The sequence below is a fragment of the Biomphalaria glabrata genome, chromosome 11 (assembly GCF_947242115.1).
Source record: "Biomphalaria glabrata chromosome 11, xgBioGlab47.1, whole genome shotgun sequence".
Taxonomy (NCBI): Eukaryota; Metazoa; Mollusca; class Gastropoda; family Planorbidae; genus Biomphalaria; species Biomphalaria glabrata.
This window is the reverse complement of record NC_074721.1, coordinates 14,159,203-14,180,974: the sequence shown is the minus strand read 5'-3', so window position 1 is coordinate 14,180,974 and position 21,772 is coordinate 14,159,203. Positions and strand designations below refer to the sequence as shown.

The 21,772-nt window shown below is 32.4% G+C and overlaps 1 protein-coding gene and 1 long non-coding RNA gene across 6 annotated transcripts in view; both read left to right on the top strand.

Annotated features, from left to right (window-relative positions):
* Positions 1 to 21,772, top strand: part of LOC106054842 (uncharacterized) — a 23,005-nt gene extending 1,233 nt beyond the window's left edge. Inside the window, exons 2-4 of one of the 3 annotated variants that reach the window (XM_013210907.2) lie at positions 17,119 to 17,249; positions 19,210 to 19,661; positions 20,865 to 21,772. In XM_013210907.2, coding sequence (XP_013066361.2) covers positions 17,119 to 17,249; positions 19,210 to 19,661; positions 20,865 to 21,194 — 913 coding nt within the window. In that variant the 3' untranslated portion in view covers positions 21,195 to 21,772. Of the gene's footprint in view, positions 1 to 17,118; positions 17,256 to 19,209; positions 19,662 to 20,864 lie in introns of all 3 variants that reach the window. The other 2 variants (XM_013210906.2, XM_013210908.2) reach the window with 2 other exon arrangements.
* On the top strand, positions 5,414 to 9,715 carry LOC129921668 (uncharacterized). Of its 3 annotated transcripts, none has more exons than XR_008773622.1 (4): positions 5,414 to 5,896; positions 7,397 to 7,522; positions 7,867 to 7,935; positions 8,296 to 9,715. It is a non-coding gene; the product is annotated as an uncharacterized LOC129921668 (long non-coding RNA). The 3 variants fall into 3 exon arrangements; XR_008773623.1 differs by lacking the exon at positions 5,414 to 5,896 and adding an exon at positions 5,946 to 6,243; XR_008773621.1 differs by lacking the exon at positions 5,414 to 5,896 and having other exon boundaries at positions 6,253 to 7,522.

Sequence of the window (21,772 nt, the reverse complement as noted above, 5' to 3'; positions counted from 1 at the left end):
ATTTATGCAAACGGTTTTAGATTTTTTGTAAAATATTTTTTGTTTAACATTTGTATTGCTAAGTTATGTAAGTTCTGTTATACTAACTACTACATTTACACACACACACACACACACACACACAAATGTTTATTTTTTTTAAGAGAAAAAATCTCAAAATCTATTTAGTATGCATATAAGGTGGACATAATTTAAAACAACAATTAATAAGTAGTTTTTCATATTATCGTGTGAACTGCAGAGTACCATCGAGGCTATAAAACACTTAACTAAAGGAATTTTTTTTTACGGAAATGTTTTTTTCTTGAGGACTGACCCTTTACAAAACAATTAGATAAAACACTATAAAACATCGGTTAGGCCAGGCTCACATCTAACTTCACATTCACTTTCACCTATCCTTTGGTCTGCTGGACCGCTGAGGCACCATTTATATATATATATATCGCCGCCATCCTCCGTCGTCCAGCGAGAAGTTAATTATTTTTTAAATCCGAACATCCGAAACATGTAAAACAGAAAAAACAACAACATTTTTTACAGAGGTAAATGAATCTTTGAAACATTATTACTTTTGACAATCAAAATTAAATAACGTCTTGAATATTCCTTAGAATAGGCGGATCCGACAGGGATCCGACTCCGACGGGGGCCGCCTCTGAGTTTGTGTGATAACACAATCTCTCTTTGTTGTTTTTTTAGCGGCCCCCGTAAGGGGAAAAAGCCGCTATTAGGTTTGTGCAAAATGTCCGTCTGTCCGTCTGTCCGTCTGTCCGTCTGTCACACTCAGATCTCGAAAACTAGAAGAGATATGAAAAATATTATTTCATCATTAAATCCGGCTTGAAAAGTTTAGGTGCAACGGCTACTTTTGGTTTTCTAAAAGCAAACCGTTTAATTTATAAAATTAATTATGCAAGCGATTTTTTCATAAAAATACACCAATTCTAAAACAATTACGTAAATGTAAGGGAGGCAATGTTACAATATGCTAACAAAGATGGACAATTTTTGTGTATTTTCAGTATCACTAAGTCAAATATATTTTTAAAATGTACAGGAAATGTTTACAACAAATACAAATAATAGTTAAAGACGTTTTTTCTGGTCAACTAGCTGCTAAAATTAAAAGAAAACATTTCTGTTTGTTTATAAAGGCTAATAATGCACTTTGTATGTAAATATCACGCACATTTTTTTAAATGGACTTTTTATGCAGCGATTTTCGTGCAGTAGCGTAACGTCGCAACATGATCAGGTGCTAAACCAATTCCTTAAACTTTTTTTAAAAAATCAGATTTTATTTATTTTTTGTTTAGTGCCCCCATCCGAATAAAAGAAGCTTATTTTTGTGCGTTTTGTCTGTTGGTCGGTCTGTCCGTCACGATTAGATTTAAAAAACTAGAACTCTAAAAGCTATTGAAAATCTGATTTACCCTTTAATGTTCCTCCCATAACATCTCAATAGTTTTAAGTATCTAAAATTGATTGTTCCGGATTTTTTTGTGCAAAACTAATCAACGCCAACAAATGTTTGTTTGCTCTTCTAACTTATATTACATTCAATTTCCATGCTTAAACGTTGCAAAAACACATTATCAATAATATGTTGTTCCGTTTTTTATGTAAATAGCATATTAATGCTAAATCATAATCTCTATACTGACTTATATTTCATTAAGTGTAAAAATGTTCCGGATATTGTTTTATAAAACATGAATTATGCCTAATGATTGTTTGAAATCGCATAAGGCTTTTAAAAAAAGTAATTTACTAGAATTGATTACTGAAAATTACTTTTTAGACATTTAATTTTCTTGTAAAACATAACATAGAAGTTTTGTAATCGATAAAGAAAGTTCCGGATTTTGTTTCTTACAAATCGTCGCCAGAAATTTCCGAATTTATTTAAAAATCTACTAACGCCAAATAATTGTTTGAACTCCCTCTTCTAATTAATAAACAAATAATCTTCTCATTTACGAAATAATGTTTTTACGGATTTTTATGAAAAATATTTTAACTCACTACTCTCTTACAGTACATTTAACTTTCTAACTAAAACATTAAAAAATCTAATTATCGTTAATATTATGTTCCGATTTTTAAGGAAAACAGAATTCAAACACCAAAGTAAGGTATGAAAATCTCTCCACGTGGCTGTAGTACATCTAATTTTTATACGAGACCATCCAAAAAATTTAATTAACGGTATTACATTTATCTGAAATTCTCTTTTTCTTTTACTATTTATACAAACATCCGGAACAATCTATTATATAAACTTTTCAATTGTGTTCATACCTAAAAATTATTGCGATGTTTTGAAACGTAAAATAAAGGTTAATCAATTTTTAATAACTTTTAGTTGTTTTTTTTATATCAAGATAACGGACAGACCGACTGACAGACAAAACGCAAAAACAATGTGGCTTTGATCCTTTTTAAATAATATCTATTAGAACTCAGTGCACCAATGTCTATGAACCCTCGTTAAATATCTCGTGTAAATAAAGACATTTTTTTTTATGGTACCGGTACTAGCCTATTGTGAGGTAATGGAATTTTTTTTCTTTGACGTCATATGAATGGACTCTTTAAATGTAATGTTAAAAGAACGCACTCGGTGCACCAATGTCTATTAACCCTCGAAAAAATTGCTTGTATTAATCCTATACTCTTAAGCGAGCAATTCTTGTATGTATGTATGTATATATATTTATATTTATATATATATATAAATTTTATTTCGAAAACGGCTCTAACGATTTTCTTTAAAAGTTCATGGTATGTGCATAATAGTGAGAAAAAAATTCTCAACTCATTGGCCACATCGGGAAAACTCGAGGTCGACCGTTATATCGGTTTGAAAATGCCTCATTATCGAAAAATTAGTTTTGGCTAGAATGTTTTATGAATGAAAATTTTCCATGACGTAAACGGGAAAAACGCTGCTTACGTCACTAGGCTTACCGCAGTACACTAAAATATTTCTTTGCAAACAATAACGAGTTCTAAAGAATCAATAGACCTAATGAAACATTTGCGCACCATCTTAATGTAGATTGATTTATTATAGAACTATGAAAGAAAAGTAATGAAATTAAATGTGCCGATATATGATTAGTTATTGTGTTTTAAGTGCTTAATAAGTTGTTTACACTTTAATTGTGTAGAGCGGTGTAGATACCTTTTACTTTGTTGTTTATTTTGCTGGTGACCTATGTCAGCTAAGTCAAGTTTGCGCCATAAGCTGGTCTTTTAAGGGTTTCGGTGTTACGTCGACCACTTTTTAGCTCACCAAAAAAAACACTGCCTTTGGCATGCGTTCGTCTAAGATTCGTCTCCCATATAGGATACTGCTCTGTCCAGCGTAACTGTCGGACTTAAAGAATTCCCTCTATACAAAGGCCGCGGATACACATTTGAGACCAAAAGAAAATTTGCTGCCGAGGACAGACGCAGACGCTAAAAGAAAATCTTAATCGAGCATCGCGGACAATGGTTATGCTTGCCCTGGATGTGGCAAGATATGTAGGTCACAGCTGCAATCCTCATTAATTTTCGGACTCTAAGACAAGCCTTATTATTATTATTATTTTGCTGGTGAATTATTACCATGTGTTCATGCTTCAGTGTCTACCTCTCCTGTACCAAAACAAAGGAACTGGTCATAACACAGCTTCTCTACGCCTTACTTGCTCACACTAAACATGATATCCATCTAGCGGTCAACGAGTTTGAGTACACTGCAGCCTCTTTTGATTTAACTATAAACCTCGGTAAAAAGCTTGGAGTTAGGGCCAGGAGAGATCTGAATGGATGGATGTGTAAAAGCAGGCCATAGTACCACAAGGATGGATGGATGGCAAAAGCCGGTATGAACTTCCTATAGTCCGACTGTCAGGCTGGGCAGGGCACGTATCCCGTATGGGTAACGAGCATATTGTTTGGCGTAACAGAGGTGCCCCACGGAAACGTTTCTTTAGAAAACTAATGCCATGATTTAAGTCTAATAAGAAAAAATGCGCCATTTTACTTTGTCACTAAGTGCATGTTTTACCCTATAACGTAGAGAAGTTACATTGCAAAGACTTTCTTCCAAGCCAATAATAGTAAGCCTACAATAGTTTTACGCAAAAGATAGATTGTAAAACTATAAGACGGACGTGAGCTGTAGTTTGTCTAGACTGTAGGAGGACTTAAAAGACTTTAAATTTAATCGACATGTACAATTAGGCCTACAATTAGAACTAACAGAACACTAAAACAACTCTTCAGATTAGTAGTCTTTATCCGATCGTTCATTTTCGTAATTACAAGAATATTCCCAAAATGACTTCGGGTATATAACCTTCCGAAATTATTTAACAGAGCGAGGTTCGGCCACCTGGTACAAAAATATTCTCAAAATGACTTCGGGTATATATCCTTCCTTAACAAATTATTCATCCGAGCGAGGCTCGGTCACCTGATATTGAAAACATATTTTAGTCTAACTAAGCCGTGTGACGTAGTGTTTTTTTTTCCTTTGACGTCACATGGAATGAATTCTTTAAATGAAATGCTAAAAGAACGCACTCGGTGCACCAATGTCTATGAACACTCGAGAAATGGCTCGTGTTGATAAAGGTGATTTTTAGTCTAGCTAGGCCTTGTGACGTAGTGTTTTTTTTCCTTTGACGTCATATGGAATGAATTCTTTAAATGAAATGCTAAAAGAACGCACTCGGTGCACCAATGTCTATGAACACTCGATAAATGGCTCTTATAGATGAAGGCGATTTTTAGTCTAGCTAGGCCGTGTGACGTAGTGTTTTTTTTTCCCTCTGACGTTATATCATGGAACTATACTAATGGAACAACAGCTCCTAGTTTTTACTAGGGGAGTGCCGTCGCGCATCATTTTCACGCATGGTGCAATATGGAGAAATTCATGAGGATGCAAAAGAAGAAATTTACTCCTCCAGTCACTTGGACTGACCTTCAATGAGAGTAAAACTTTCCTACGCTTTATTTTATTAGATCTCTAAAAACTTCATCCATTTTCTCACAATGTTTTGTGATTTATAAAATTTTCCTGAATAAGGGATCGTCACAAAAGTTATTTTTTGAAGGCCACCCCATTAAAATAGCTATTTTCAGTACTTTCACATTTGGGTATTTTACACAAAATCTGGATTTTATTTTATGTACATTAAATCATTATCAACTGTCCCGCGTAACTAAATCCTCCACTTTTCCAGGTCACCAATGTTCTTAACAAGAGAGAGAGGCTGGTCCATTATTTGCGTAGTCCAGCCAGCTTTTCTTCTGACAAACCTTTTTTCGTTTATTCTCTTAAAGGATATTTTTTTTTAAAGTTAGTCTTACAAAATACTATTCCAAACCAACTCATGCAGTTATATATCGTCTTTTCACAGTATTGAGGAGTCATCCTTTTTGCCAGCCAGAGTGTTAATTGGCAAAAGTAAAAAATTCATTATTTTAATTTTTTTAGTAAATATTCACAACTATATCTTTTATATAATAATATATTTTTTTAATAATAATATCTTTTATATAGACATGCTTTAATAGATCTAATAAATGATTAACGCGGCCCTACCAATATGGGTATATTAATACTTAAATCTGGGTATTTTAAATTTCGAATGCGCATTTTTAAAAAACCGAACTTATCTATAGATCTCTTATATCTATTACCGATATTTTTTAAAAAATAACTCAACAGATCTAATAAAGTCATGATTTCCACTCTATTTTCTCTAGATCTAGACCATACATGAGGTCAATATGAATGTTTATAGATCTAGTCTACGTCTAGAACTCTAGATCTATCGATCATGACTATAGTTGACTATAGACTATCTATATAGTCTATAGACTGTATAGTGTATGTATTATACTGTAACTGTTTTACTAGTATTATATTAGTGTATAGTGACGGTAATTATAGTCACTATAATCAATAGTGTATTGCCTGTAGATTTAGTACCTGTACTAATATTAGTAGATGTAGATCTATAATAATAATACTTTTTAATAGTAGAAAGTAGATTTATAATCTATCAATTCTATCTAATCTAGATCTAAATCTAGACTTCACTTTCACATCACATGATTATTGATACAGACAGTGAATGAAACGAATGCAGTGATTATATTATAGTTTATACTGACTTATAGCTCTACCAGTTGATTATCATCATCTCAGGTCATCTCGAATAATAATCTAGACTAGTATGTCAATGTCTCTATTAAAATAATTAATATCATCAGCCATATATCATTTTAAATATTAAAATAGTAGACATAGATTTCTATATTATAAATAGATAGATTAGATCTATAAAATATAATTTTACAAACTTTAGAAATGATTGATTTTATTTTTAATTGATCAGCCTTCTAGACTAGATAATCTAGCATCTCTAGCTAGACTCTAACCTGTAGTTTGTAGATCTTGGAATTGGATCGAAATTCACCTTCTAAATTGTCTCCTCTGTAGCTGATTTGAGAGGCCCAACGAGGCAAGAGTCTATTACTATTAGTACTCTGTCTCTTGATCTATCTAGTAGGCCTATCTTAGCTAGTGCATTAGCCTTAGCCATAGTGTAGTCAAATCTTGACAACTAGTCTTCTAGATCTAAGCTTCTAGAATAATTAGATCTAGATCCAGTTTAGATTTAGAATATAAAAGTATTTTACTAGCTAAAATACTAAATCTACTGATCTAAATTCTAGATAGATATACAATATATAGATCCAGTTTAGATTTGGAATATAAAAATATTTACTAGCTAAAATTCTAAATCTACTGATCTATACTTAATATTTTAGATATTATATGACATCTACAAAAATTATTATTAAGATATAATTATAGAATCTAGACTAGTTATTTATGTACATAAAATATATAAATAAAAGATAAAATTTATGCAGGCCTAGATCCCATAAATTTATAATTGATCCAGATCTATCAGTAAAAGTTACCTTCGATGGGAAGTTTTACCCAATCTAATCTATACAATCCATGCCTCGCCTACACCCCATACATTAAATAATAGTTCCCATTCCATGCCATGCCCAGACCCATGAGTTCATGAAATAATAAATGATGTGGTGTCAAGTTGGATCTATCCCCTGAAATTCAGCACTTTAATATAAAACTCTCATATCTAGTTAATTATTTGCTATGACACTCTGATCAACTTGGACTTGTGTGATACATATATGTTTCTTATCAGATTTAATGAATGAAGTTTTGGTGCATTTTAAGGATACAAAAGTATCATCAGGTGCATTCTAACCATTGGTATTTTTCCTGGCAACATTTCTATTCTAGTCTGTGATAAATTATAAATTTAAAAAAATGTTTGTAATGTTTCAGTTATTAACAAGTAGAACCATGCCAACCAGTTCTGATGATGTACCAGAATGGCTCAAGGATCATACTTATACTATTTCTACTCTCTGGGCAGACATTAATAATATTGGCATCCATTCAATATTTATTGTAAGTACTACTATACAATTTTTATTTTAGTTATCTAAAAGATGTTTTATGAAGTGTGATTTTCATGGTCAAGCAACATCCAAATATCGGGGATGGAATTTAACATTTTTCTCTAGTTTTTTTTTTATAACACTCTTAAGCAAATTCATCTTTCATGAATGCCTAATACACTTGGCTGTTGTGCAGGCCATTCCTTTACAATAAACTGTTAGATGAAATTAGGCAAAATTATGTCTGATAATTTGTATGTTTGATACAACAATGTATTCAATTTAATAATATTATTTTTTAATTTTAATGTTTTCAAAAGAAATTAGCCATTATGCCTAATTGTATAATTACAGTTATGTTTGGAAATGCAAGAAAAAGGCATGCATTCCTGACAAGTCAATGATTGGTTGCACCTCTTAAAGGTAAGGTACTGCAATTTTTCCCTATGCACTTTTCTCATAAGCTGAAGTACTTGTATTTTTGAAAAACTAGTTCTCCATGAAAATGTAAATCATAATATATGTTATAATTGCTTTTAGATGAGTGCAATGTCCATCAAATTAACTGAATATCTGCCTTCACCTTTAGTAATAATTCATAACTATTAAGGTCAGGGCCATGTCTACACATTAACACAGTAGCTCCTTTTAGGTACAGACTATTTTTAGAATAGCAAAATTATATAATTATACTTAATAACATATATACATTTAGCATGGTCAACACATATGTCACACATATTTTTATTTTTTTAAAATCCTTTTATTTATTTTTATAACTAGATAACTTTCTGTTATGAGAAAAGATGAGATTCTTGGACTCCTGCATAGCACCACCAGAAAGGAAAATCCCATCATGTTGCAAAATAAAAGTCTTGGACCAATTTTAATTAAGATATATATATTATACTGTAAGCTCTATACATATTTATGTATATCCTGTCATTCAGCCAACAGGTTTGGATTTAGTATTTCTTTAAATCTGTTTGATATTGTACTTGAAAACTATTAATCTGAGCCCCATTAAAACAATTGGGAGTGCAGTGAATGAGTGGTAAAGCACTTGGCTTCTGAACTGAGGGTTCCTGGGTTCAATTAAGACTGGGGTTTTCAATTTCAGAATTCAAAAGGCTAGGGATACATGGCAATAGTAAGGAATAAGTAAAGGCAGTTTGGGGATCCATGGCTGAATGGTTAAGTCATGGGTTTGAATCTCTGTGAAGACTCGGGTTAAAATTTTTTTAGATTTTTGGGTGCCCCTGAGTCCACCTAACTCTAATGGGTAGCTGACTTTTGTTTTGGAAAGTAAAGATGGTTGGTTGTTGTGCTGGCCACATGATGCACTGGTCAAAGAATCAAATGACCTTAACATCATCTGCCCTATAGATTGTGACGTCTGAAATGGGATTTTTTTTCAAAAGGTGGTTGGTTGTTGTGCTGGGTACATGACACCCTCGCTAACCATGGGGCACAGAAACTGATAAACTTTATATAGATTGCAAGATATGTAAGGGAAATTTTACTTTTTTAAAATTAAAATAAGAATCTATCAAAAGTAAACATAAAATATGGTGCATTCTCCTTAAAACTAAAACCTGGTGCGAAGGTTTAAAATGTTGGCTAAAAAAGCAACATCATATATTCTTAATTCCCTTTGCAAAACTTACTGAGAAGAACATGCATGTTGTTCCCTCATAATTTTCTTGACAGAGGAAATCTTGTTTATATTAGATTTGAATTAAGCAAATTAAGAAAAAAATTATAATTATTATTTCCAATGGTTGTATCTAAACCTTATGAATTATTTTTCCGTTATAAGTATATTGAGATTAATGGATAATCATGAAATTGTAAAATAATTGCTGCTATCATTCCATTGACTAAAGAACCATAATTTATTTTTTTTTAAATTAATTTCAAAATGATTTTTTTCAAGCATAGAGTTCACATAGATCTTGAGTGAATTTTTTTTTTTATTTGACTAATGCTTCAATTTTATTGTATCATATTAGTTGTTAATTTTTATTACCCAGAATATTTAAAAAATGAGTACACTATTTTCATGTAATAATTAACTTGGTATTCACACAATGCTCAAAATACACCATAATCTTTAGGCCATACAGATTTGTATAAATTAACTTGTTTAAATACATTGTAAATGTATACTGTATGGATAAGAATAAAGTTTTTCTGTAGACAATTATTGTTCAAGATTTGTTGATGCTCCTGCTTAATCAATTATATATACAGGTCATTAGTTTTAACACGTCTGATAATAAATGACAGTACAAGTTAGTGAATGAAAATTTGTCATTATTTCAGCTGCTTTAGTCCTACATCAATGTGAGGTACCAGTACTTTGATTGTGTCATATAACAATTTAAAGCAACATTTTGAAATGAATAGTCTGTAGAATTGACAGTAAATACATTTAAGTGATGGGCTGTGATCTGCTTGAATTGGGAGCGGATCATGTATTGAATTTGTGTTTTTGATCTTTACTTCAAGTAAATGTTAATGAGCAATTAATTTTTAATGAATAAATAATTTAAAAATAAATACAAAAGAACCATAAACATCTACTTTAGTTTAATAATTTTTTTTCATCAGAACAGAATTTCCAATTTTGCATTCTTAAAATAAAATATAATTTATTTAGAGTAGAGTCAGAACACAAAATCATAGTTTTAAAATATTACGTAAATTAAGCTAAGCTGTGATCTCTTATAAACATTTGTATATAGACTATACACAATTTAATTATTATTTTTCATCAAATTGCAGGAACTACTACATGTACTTATGCCTATTTGACAATAAAAAACCATAGTCAATGAAATAGTAATACTAGTAAATGAGATAAAAGTAAATTTAATATCATCAATGCTATTGAAGCCACACTTGTTTTTTTTTTATCTTGTTTGGTGGACTTCAATTAAAGTTGCTATTAATTTCACTGATCGTCTTAGCTGAAATGCCAGTGTCGTCTCTTTGAAACCTAAGCTTATTTTCTTGGTAACTGGAAGTCCAGATATTTGGAGTTTCATTTTAAGCACCTATACTTTCCGAAATGGCATTCCGATAGGCTAAACCATTTGCCTAACATGTCATATGCACGTAAAGAGGTACCACAGAAATGCTTAGGCGCCAACTTACTTTAACTGACATAGAATAAGAGAGCACCTGGTTGCATACAGCTTCAGAACGAGACAGCAGGAGGTCACTTACAAAGGTGTGGTATACACCAATGAAAATTAATTGCCGAGGGTAGATGGCAAAAAAAAAACAACTGATTCTACCACAGGTGGACAATGGTTATGCCTGTGCTCAGTGTGGCATAATATGTAGGTCACAGCTGGGGCTGAGTAGCCTCTGGAAACAGCATTCCTCATAAGTCTTAGGAATCAAAGACAAGCCTATCATTTTTGTAGCATAGTTTGTAGCTTCTGTAAATGCATGAAATGCCGACACAAGTCCTCTGTGAGTTTGATGGATTATAAACATCTTACTTCTTTGCCTTATATTAAATGGTCCTTCTCTCTGTTCCTCTAGGTACTTGCATTTATCTAAATATCATTGATATATCGTAACATGTCATAAAAATAAAAGCTAGAATCTCTGCAACTCGTTTACAAGTCAGAAGTCATCAATAACACTTGCCATTTAAAAAATAACAATTTAGATTAGTCAAATCAGTGACTGATTATTCGATTCATTTAGGCCTATAAATTTTTTATTTGAATATATAATGATCCTTTACACTTTGTGACTTTACTAGTATACTTTGGAGTAGACTTGTTGAGCTTGAAGTACACATTGAGTTTTACTGTGATCTACTAGATCTAGATGTAGATCTATATATATTATATTATTCAATATAGAAGTCTAAGAAGTAGAGAGAATATCTCATCAATAGTATCTGTCATATCGTGATCAGTAGGCGGCTGCAGGTTTATAGATCTATTCCATGACAAAAACCCTAGCTAGATTTAGATCTACTGGTCTAGACATCTAGATCTAACTAGAATTAAACTAGAAAACTGAATTAGAGAAGTAGCTTTCTGGATCTAGAACCAGAATCTATATTATTAATATTAGATCTAGTTGCGTCGAACGCTTAATTTTTGGTTGTTGTTTTTAATAAATGCACATAAAATACATTGTATTTTGGCAATAAAAATACCCAGTTGGTAGTCCAGTAATTCTAATAATTAATTAATGAATGACTATCAGTATTTGTTTTAGATCTATCAGATTCATATGACTATGACTTATTATTTATACTTATTTTGTATCATTCGTCCAAGAAAATCTAGCTCTAGATCTATTTCATTTTAGATTAGGCTATAGTTGTTTTTGTTTTTTTTTTTGTCATTTTATTTAGGCTACAATATTACCGAGATGAACTTTTTCTTTGTTTCCCACGAGACGTGTATGCCTATAGCCTAGTCCTTTCGATAATAATAATAAAAAAAAAAACGATTAGAAATGCGTAGCTTGGAGTGTCAAAACTGTATTAGGCCTCCTATTTTTATTTTTATTTCGTGCAATTTAGTATATCATAACAAATACGCATTTAGAGGAACGGTAGACAGGTCTTCATCCAGATTTAGTGTAAATAAACCAAACACAGAAACACTGAAAGATTGTATTTTCGGAATTTAGATTCTATTTTTTTGAAAAAATGTGGCATTTTATAGGGTGGTCGAAAAAAATAACTTTTGTGACGATCTCTTATTCAGGGAAATTTTATCTATTATATCAGATAGTCAGAAAATGGATGAAGTTTTTACACATCTAATCAAATAGAGCGTACGAAAGTTTTACACCCATTGCAAGGGACTGACGGAGTAAATATCTTCTTTGGCATCATCATGGATTTCTCCACATTGCACCATGCGCAAAAATGATGCGCGACGGCACTTCGACTCTCTTTGGCTTTGTAAAAAACTCGAAGCTGGTGTTCCATTAGTATAGTTCCATGGTTATATGGAATTAATTCTTCAAATGAAATGAAAAAAGAACTCGGTATAGTAATGTTTATTAAGCCTCGTTATGTGACTCGCGTTTAAAAAAGGAATGATATCTTGATTTAGATCTAATCTAGATTTTTTAAACTAGATCTAGAGTTTTATTACAGTATATCTAGATCTGGATTTATATTCTAATTAAAATTATTTTAGAGTCTAGATCTAGAATTTCTAGATCTAGTTTAGACTAAAATAGACTAGATTAAGATGTAGAATTTCAATTTCTAAACTTAAAGTGTAAAAAAAAAGTGTAGATTTTCATTTCCAAACGTTTTGATCAATATTGTAATGTTTTAATATACTAAAACTAATCTACTATTTTTTTTATTAAATTTAAATTTAAATTTACGGCAAATGAATTTTTGAAACATTATTACTTTTGACCATCGGATGGCTGCCTGGTCGTGCGGTTTGCGCGCTGGACTGTCGTTCAGATTTATGGATGGCCCAGGGTTCAAACCCTGCCCGCTCCCATCCCCCGTCGTCCTGCGGGAGGTTTGGACTAGGAAGTAATTATCTTCAACTCTGAAGGAACATCCGAAACGTGTAAAACATTTTACATCAAAATTAAATCACCTCTTGAATATTATTTGCGAATATGCAGATCCGACAGGGATCCGACTTCGACAGGGGCCGCCTCTGAGTTTGTGTAACACAAACTCTCTTTGTAATCTTGTTTATATTCTTGTTGAATTTCAAACGTGTTTGGGCATCTGTGTCTTGCTGCTGTCACTTTTTTTTAAAGTTGTCTGCATTGAAATAAATATTCTTTGGTCGTGATCAGACCGGCCCATTTGGTACCGGCCCACCGGGCATTTGCCCATTTGCCCATTTAGCCAGTCCGCCCCTGATGACGTCCTAACGTAAAATTATGTTCGGCATTAGGGCTAAATTAAGTACCTATGCTTTTGCTACTGTTATAAAAATTGTAGTCCTAATATAAATATATGCAATGCATGACGTAGGCCTATTTTCATTGTTAGAAACTGTACGTTCTCTATGTTTTATGGTGAAACAGTAATTTTTTAGCGGCCCCCGTAAGGGGAAAAAGCCGCTATTAGGTTTGTGCAAAATGTCCGTCTGTCCGTCTGTCCGTCTGTCACACTCAGATCTCGAAAACTAGAAGAGATACGAAAAATATTATTTCATCATTAAATCCGGCTTGAAAAGTTTAGGTGCAACGGCTACTTTTGGTTTTCTAAAAGCAAACCGTTTATTAGCGGCCCCCGTAAGGGGAAAAAGCCGCTATTAGGTTTGTGCAAAATGTCCGTCTGTCCGTCTGTCCGTCTGTCACACTCAGATCTCGAAAACTAGAAGAGATACGAAAAATATTATTTCATCATTAAATCCGGCTTGAAAAGTTTAGGTGCAACGGCTACTTTTGGTTTTCTAAAAGCAAACCGTTTAATTTATAAAATTAATTATGCAAGCGATTTTTTCATAAAAATACACCAATTCTAAAACAATTACGTAAATGTAAGGGAGGCAATGTTACAATATGCTAACAAAGATGGACAATTTTTGTGTATTTTCAGTATCACTAAGTCAAATATATTTTTAAAATGTACAGGAAATGTTTACAACAAATACAAATAATAGTTAAAGACGTTTTTTCTGGTCAACTAGCTGCTAAACTTAAAAGAAAACATTTCTGTTTGTTTATAAAGGCTAATAATGCACTTTGTATGTAAATATCACGCACATTTTTTTAAATGGACTTTTTATGCAGCGATTTTCGTGCAGTAGCGTAACGTCGCAACATGATCAGGTGCTAAACCAATTCCTTAAACTTTTTTTAAAAATCAGATTTTATTTATTTTTTGTTTAGTGCCCCCATCCGAATAAAAGAAGCTTATTTTTGTGCGTTTTGTCTGTTGGTCGGTCTGTCCGTCACGATTAGATTTAAAAAACTAGAACTCTAAAAGCTATTGAAAATCTGATTTACCCTTTAATGTTCCTCCCATAACATCTCAATAGTTTTAAGTATCTAAAATTGATTGTTCCGGATTTTTTTGTGCAAAACTAATCAACGCCAACAAATGTTTGTTTGCTCTTCTAACTTATATCACATTCCATTTCCATGCTTAAGCGTTGCAAAAACACATTATCAATAATATGTTGTTCCGTTTTTTATGTAAATAGCATATTAATGCTAAATCATAATCTCTATACTGTTTTATATTTCATTAATTGTAAAAATGTTCCGGATATTGTTTTATAAAACATGAATTATGCCTAATGATTGTTTGAAATCGCATAAGGCTTTTAAAAAAAGTAATTTACTAGAATTGATTACTGAAAATTACTTTTTAGACATTTAATTTTCTTGTAAAACATAACATAGAAGTTTTGTAATCGATAAAGAAAGTTCCGGATTTTGTTTCTTACAAATCGTCGCCAGAAATTTCCGAATTTATTTAAAAATCTACTAACGCCAAATAATTGTTTGAACTCCCTCTTCTAATTAATAAACAAATAATCTTCTCATTTACGAAATAATATTTTTACGGATTTTTATGAAAAATATTTTAACTCACTACTCTCTTACAGTACATTTAACTTTCTACCTAAAACATTAAAAAATCTAATTATCGTTAATATTATGTTCCGATTTTTAAGGAAAACAGAATCCAAACACCAAAGTAAGGTATGAAAATCTCTCCACGTGGCTGTAGTACATCTAATTTTTATACGAGACCATCCAAAAAATTTAATTAACGGTATTACATTTATCTGAAATTCTCTTTTTCTTTTACTATTTATACAAACATCCGGAACAATCTATTATATAAACTTTTCAATTGTGTTCATACCTAAAAATTATTGCGATGTTTTGAAACGTAAAATAAAGGTTAATTAATTTTTAATAACTTTTAGTTGTTTTTTTTATATCAAGATAACGGACAGACCGACTGACAGACAAAACGCAAAAACAATGTGGCTTTGATCCTTTTTAAATAATATCTATTAGAACTCAGTGCACCAATGTCTATGAACCCTCGTTAAATATCTCGTGTAAATAAAGACATTTTTTTTATGGTACCGGTACTAGCCTATTGTGAGGTATTGGAATTTTTTTTTCTTTGACGTCATATGAATGGACTCTTTAAATGTAATGTTAAAAGAACGCACTCGGTGCACCAATGTCTATTAACCCTCGAAAAAATTGCTTGTATTAATGAAAACATATTTTAGTCTAACTAAGCCGTGTGACGTAGTGTTTTTTTTTTCCTTTGACGTCACATGGAATGAATTCTTTAAATGAAATGCTAAAAGAACGCACTCGGTGCACCAATGTCTATGAACACTCGAGAAATGGCTCGTGTTGATAAAGGTGATTTTTAGTCTAGCTAGGCCTTGTGACGTAGTGTTTTTTTTTCCTTTGACGTCATATGGAATGAATTCTTTAAATGAAATGCTAAAAGAACGCACTCGGCGCACCAATGTCTATGAACACTCGATAAAAGGCTCGTAATGATGAAGGCGATTTTTATTCTAGCTAGGCCGTGTGACGTAGTGTTTTTTTTTTCCTTTGACGTCATATGGAATGAATTCTTTAAATGAAATGCTTAAAGAACGCACTCGGTGCACCAAAGTCTATGAACACTCGATAAATGGCTCTTATAGATGAAGGCGATTTTTAGTCTAGCTAGGCCGTGTGACGTAGTGTTTTTTTTTCCCTCTGACGTTATATGGAATTAATTCTTCAAATGAAATGAAAAAAGAACTCGGTATAGTAATGTTTATTAAGCCTCGTTATGTGACTCGCGTTTAAAAAAGGAATGATATCTTGATTTAGATCTAATCTAGATTTTTTAAACTAGATCTAGATTTTTATTACAGTATATCTAGATCTGGATTTATATTCTAATTAAAATTATTTTAGAGTCTAGATCTAGAATTTGTAGATCTAGTTTAGACTAAAATAGACTAGATTAAGATGTAGAATTTCAATTTCTAAACTTAAAGTGTAAAAAAAAGTGTAGATTTTCATTTCCAAACGTTTTGATCAATATTGTAATGTTTTAATATACTAAAACTAATCTACTATTTTTTTATTAAATTTAAATTTACGGCAAATGAATCTTTGAAACATTATTACTTTTGACCATCGGATGGCTGCCTGGTCGTGCGGTTTGCGCGCTGGACTGTCGTTCAGATTTATGGATGGCCCAGGGTTCAAACCCTGCCCGCTCCCATCCCCCGTCGTCCTGCGGGAGGTTTGGACTAGGAAGTAATTATCTTCAACTCTGAAGGAACATCCGAAACGTGTAAAACATTTTACATCAAAATTAAATCACCTCTTGAATATTATTTGCGAATATGCAGATCCGACAGGGATCCGACTTCGACGGGGGCCGCCTCTGAGTTTGTGTAACACAAACTCTCTTTGTAATCTTGTTTTCTTTCTGTAAAACATGTTTCTGGTCATAATTATAAATAAAGTTTCTTTATTTTTCTTCATGACCAGCATTTATTTACATTTCTAGTGCGTATCCACTGTATTCATGCTGCACACTTAGGTCCCATTTAATAGGCTTGTAAATACTTTCGTATTGAAACATTTCCACAGGACTCATTTATGGGCATTATGGAAACGACTTTACCTCCAGCACTGGGCCGTGACCAACATATCTGTGACAGACACACCTCAATGTTGTCTTCGATTTACCATTCCTGGATTATCAACTGATTGCTTTGACGGTGATGGTAATACTCTTATTTTAACTGGGAGGGATACAAATCAATGTGAACCTGGCCTAATTGATGTTATTTGAATGATTATCTAATTGATGGTTTTGTAAAGGGTCAATCTCTCATTTCAAGGTCTCAGGAAGAAACTTTTCCTTTTGGCTATATGTTTAACTCTATTATCTTATTTTATCTTATCTTATAAAATACAGACTTTACTTCAAAAAAAAAAAGATGATTACGTCCTACGCATGCCCCTAGATCAATCTAGTCATGCATGTTCATCAATGACTTATACTTTGCCAAGTCACTGGCTTCCTAGCTGACTATTATTAGTGCTCTGTGCATTTGAATTGCACTCCACTTGTATGGAATGAAACTTTGCTTATTAGTTGTTTTAAATTATATTCGACTTATATACACACTAAATGCATTCTTTTTCTCTCACAACAAAAGTAAACTTTGTATTAAAAATGTAAGTAGCTTTTCCAACTTGCGGTGCTTAATTTGGTAATAACGGTTTGTATAAATTTATTAAATATATATATATATATATATATATATATATATATATATATATATATATATATATATATGTGTGTGTAAATACAGAAAAATCCTATTCTTTATCAGTTTAATATACCAACTCCTGTGTTTTTATAGCTATTAATGGTGAATGGTTTATATTTGATTATATTTTAAATGAATCTAAAGGCGAGTAGACATTGTGTTGATCAAACATTTCCATCTGCTTTACGCGATATGGATTATGGAACTTAATTACTAGCCTATGCATTCAGTATGCAATTGAAAAAACAACACATTTAACGTTAGCTTCTATTCAAATACCGCATCACGCTAACGGGCTCGTCCGATCTTAGGCTTATTTTTTTTTTACAGTAAGTACTGTACAATTGGTCATTTGACACATACTGTATTGTAATTGCTCTGAACGATATGCCTTTAAAGTTATTGAACGTTACAAATAATTCAGAAACTATTGTGTGAAAAGAAGCCAACAAACTAGATACTAATAATTTCTTCCCAAACCTACTGGAGTCGTAAAGCAACTATTAGTTACAAAGGAGAACCCTAAGTCTTGAAATAAAACTTTGACCAAGTTTAACAAATCCTAGTTTATGAGAACTGATCTGGTTTTCGAAGCAAACGGTAAGAAGTAATCTCCAATCGCGGGGCCCCTCTCAGACGCGGGGCCTGGAACGGTTGTCCCACTTGCCACCTAAGGCCGCTACTACTCCCCCCCCCCCCCCCCTTAAAACACTTGAATTTTAGTAACTATTCCATTTAATTGGCACGGCCCGCTTTAATACGCGTAGTTTTTTGCCCGTGAATTCGATGACCTTTAACCCTTATTCCCCCTCCCCCACCCCACACACACACTCTATTTCTTAGAAAAGATTCCTACATACAATATATGAGTATTTTTTCGGCTTTTCTGCTATCTAAATATTTGAAAGGCTCTCTGATGCTTTCAAACACCATCAATTTTTTAATCAAGTGTTAAAAATCATCTTAGGATCAAGGTTAAAAATGCCGTTTCAACTTTCATGTATATAAAATTATCAATATTAATGGCAATGTATTGGATTTCGATTCAATTAAGGACCAAAGAGGACCAAAGTCAAATTTTCGTATATTTTCGTTTACGGCAAGTTGGAGAGTTATGGATGGGCAAATGAGAGCCCTTTTAAATATATACATATAAGATATAGACTAATCTGTTAGAAGCGTTAATCTATTGTTTATCACTAAGGCCCAATATTACCTACGTGCAGTGTCCATTGCAAAGTTGGAAACTTAAATATAAATGAAAAGTAATTTCAGTAATGATGCAATCATAGACATAAATGCAATTCAATGAGTTAACATTTTGTGCGCTAAGGCTATAAATATATTAGTTTAACATTTGTGTTTTACACTAATAAATTTTCATTTATTATTTATGTTCCAGGCAACCCAAATATTGAAAGTATTATGAAAATTTCGGGCATTTCCAGAGTCTATTTTTTCGACCAACCTCTCGACGATTCAGGAAAGAGATTTTTGGATTTTAACGTTATTCTAAAAGACAGACTTTTGTTTATGGTATCAACGCATTTCAGGATGTCCAAGCTGCTCTACAACCCAGATATACCCAAGTGGCCGATCAATGGGCATTACTCTCTGTCCAATGTAGGTAACTCCAGCTTGACAGACCAAATCTCTTTTTACTCCCCGGAAATAACGTCTGAACCGTTATGGACCCAACGTTGCCAATTAGTGAGTGTTAATAACGATACCAGACAGCCGTCGGCACTGCCCGATTGGTTCCAAGACAAGTATAAAGGAAAAGGTGGTATGGACAAAGGTCTAGCAGTGATGCCGATTCAAAGACCTTTAAACACATACAGTTATCCCATAACAGTAAGTCAGTTGTGAATGTATTTGAATTGATGTTTTGAAACTACAGTTCTTGTTCTCTAATGGAAAGATTGTGGTTGTGAAAGTTTTTAGTTCATAATTTCTGTTAAAAAAAATATTGAAACCTGTCAACATTTACTGGCATTGCTTTCCAGACCAATGACAATTAATATTCGTTTACATTTACACAAACTGTCTTTGTAATCTTGTTTTAACCAAAACAAAATAGTTTTCGGCATAATATTAGCAGCTCTTAGACTAGAAAACACAAAAGCTAGTATGTCACTTAAGCATAGTTACCGTCTCTTTGAAGAACTTTCCAGAATGTATAGAATACTAAAGACAATCTGCATCTATTAAACTACAGTTACATCAGATCTGGACAGAGTGGTTGGCTCCTCCCCATTAACACTAGAATGAAATCATTTAATACTTAATTTATTATACTTTCTGTCAGGTTGTTCTAATGCCATTGCTTATCACTAAGAAGTACATAAAATCCCATTTCATCAAGAGCCGGTTGTGTGTGTGTATGTTTCCTGAGTGAATGTTGTTCGTGTTTGAATCTATATTTGTTATTATTATAGTAGTATAGTAGTAGGCCCCTTTATGCTGAGGTGGATAAAATGTAACTGAATTTCCATTTGTTTGGACAAAAAAAAATAATCTATATATAATCTATATAATATATATATATAACCTTATATTGACGAATGCAAAAATATACTTGTTACCACAAAAATAAAAAAAATCATATTAGCTCTCTTTCCTTATAAAGTGATCACTGTGATATCTACTAATAGTAAGTACTATCAATTGCTTTTAAGTATTGTTTTTCAAATGTTGTATTTTTATAAGGAAAAAAAACGCGTATGTGTTTCATCTAAAAAATTAAAACTTTTCATAAAACAAACGGTAAGAGGCCCTACCCACCCTAGTGACGCCACTGTGTAGGCCCAAGATGTTGCACCTTAGCAAGCTAAAAAATATGACCCTGGTTTTTTCAATAGCGTGTCCAGTTTTTTGATATCTCAAAGTAAGAGACGGACGGAATAAATTAAGACGATTTTATATGTTGCAAAATTATAAATATAAAACTCTTTAATTTAGTCATGATCTCCTGAAAACTCAATAAATTATGTATAGATATGTGTGTAAAGGTTATGTCTAAGTGCTTGCCTAAATATGAGTGTTGCGTGTTTTCAGGTGCAATGGCTTGACACTGACGGCTTCCGTCATACCAACTTTTCATCTTACGTCAATTGGGTGCTGAACGCTATTTACTCTTCGCTGTCAAAACAGGAGCTTGAGCCTGCTCAGGGTTCTTCCTCAAGCGCCTTTCTCCCTGGAGTAACCAGAGCTGCTCTCTCTCGGGGTGTGAAAGACCTTCAAATCCGTTACATCAGCGAGAGTTTGGAGAACCAGAACCTCAACGTCTACGTGTGGCAAGAAGAGAGCCAGAAAAATACATTTTTTGCTTCTGTGGAGCGGGAAAATCTACAAGTGTGTCAACTGCAGTTGGAATATTTTGACTAAATACGGACTAAATACTTTTTTAAAGGCATTATCTATGTATGTCATCTTTTTAAGCTAATAGAGGCAAACAAAACTATTTCACAAGACTTTTTAGTTTGTGTTTTAGTCTTACACCTTTCTAAATAGGAGTAGGCCTACAAAGTGAAGGGTGCAATTAAATAATTTGGATTTTTTAATATTGATAATAATAATTTTTATTATACATAATGAAATTTGTCTTACATTACACTAAACCAAACATTATGACTATAGAAAACATAATATACATTCACACCAGATTTACTCAAAAATTACATGTGAAATGTTTATATCAGATAGTTGAATTTTATCACAATCATATTTATGGTCATTCGACCCTTGATCTACATCGTGGAGGGGATGTCATCAGGTTTTCCATTTTTATATCCAAGGATTTAGGCCTACGACAGTGTCAGACTGTACAGTCACACAGACCCTATTCCAAATGGGGCCTCCAAATTGTAATAATGTAAAATGGTTTACAGAAGATGCTTATTAATAGGAAGTAAAAGAAATTAGATTAAATTAAAAAGTACTTCATTTCTTTTTTTTTTTTTTTT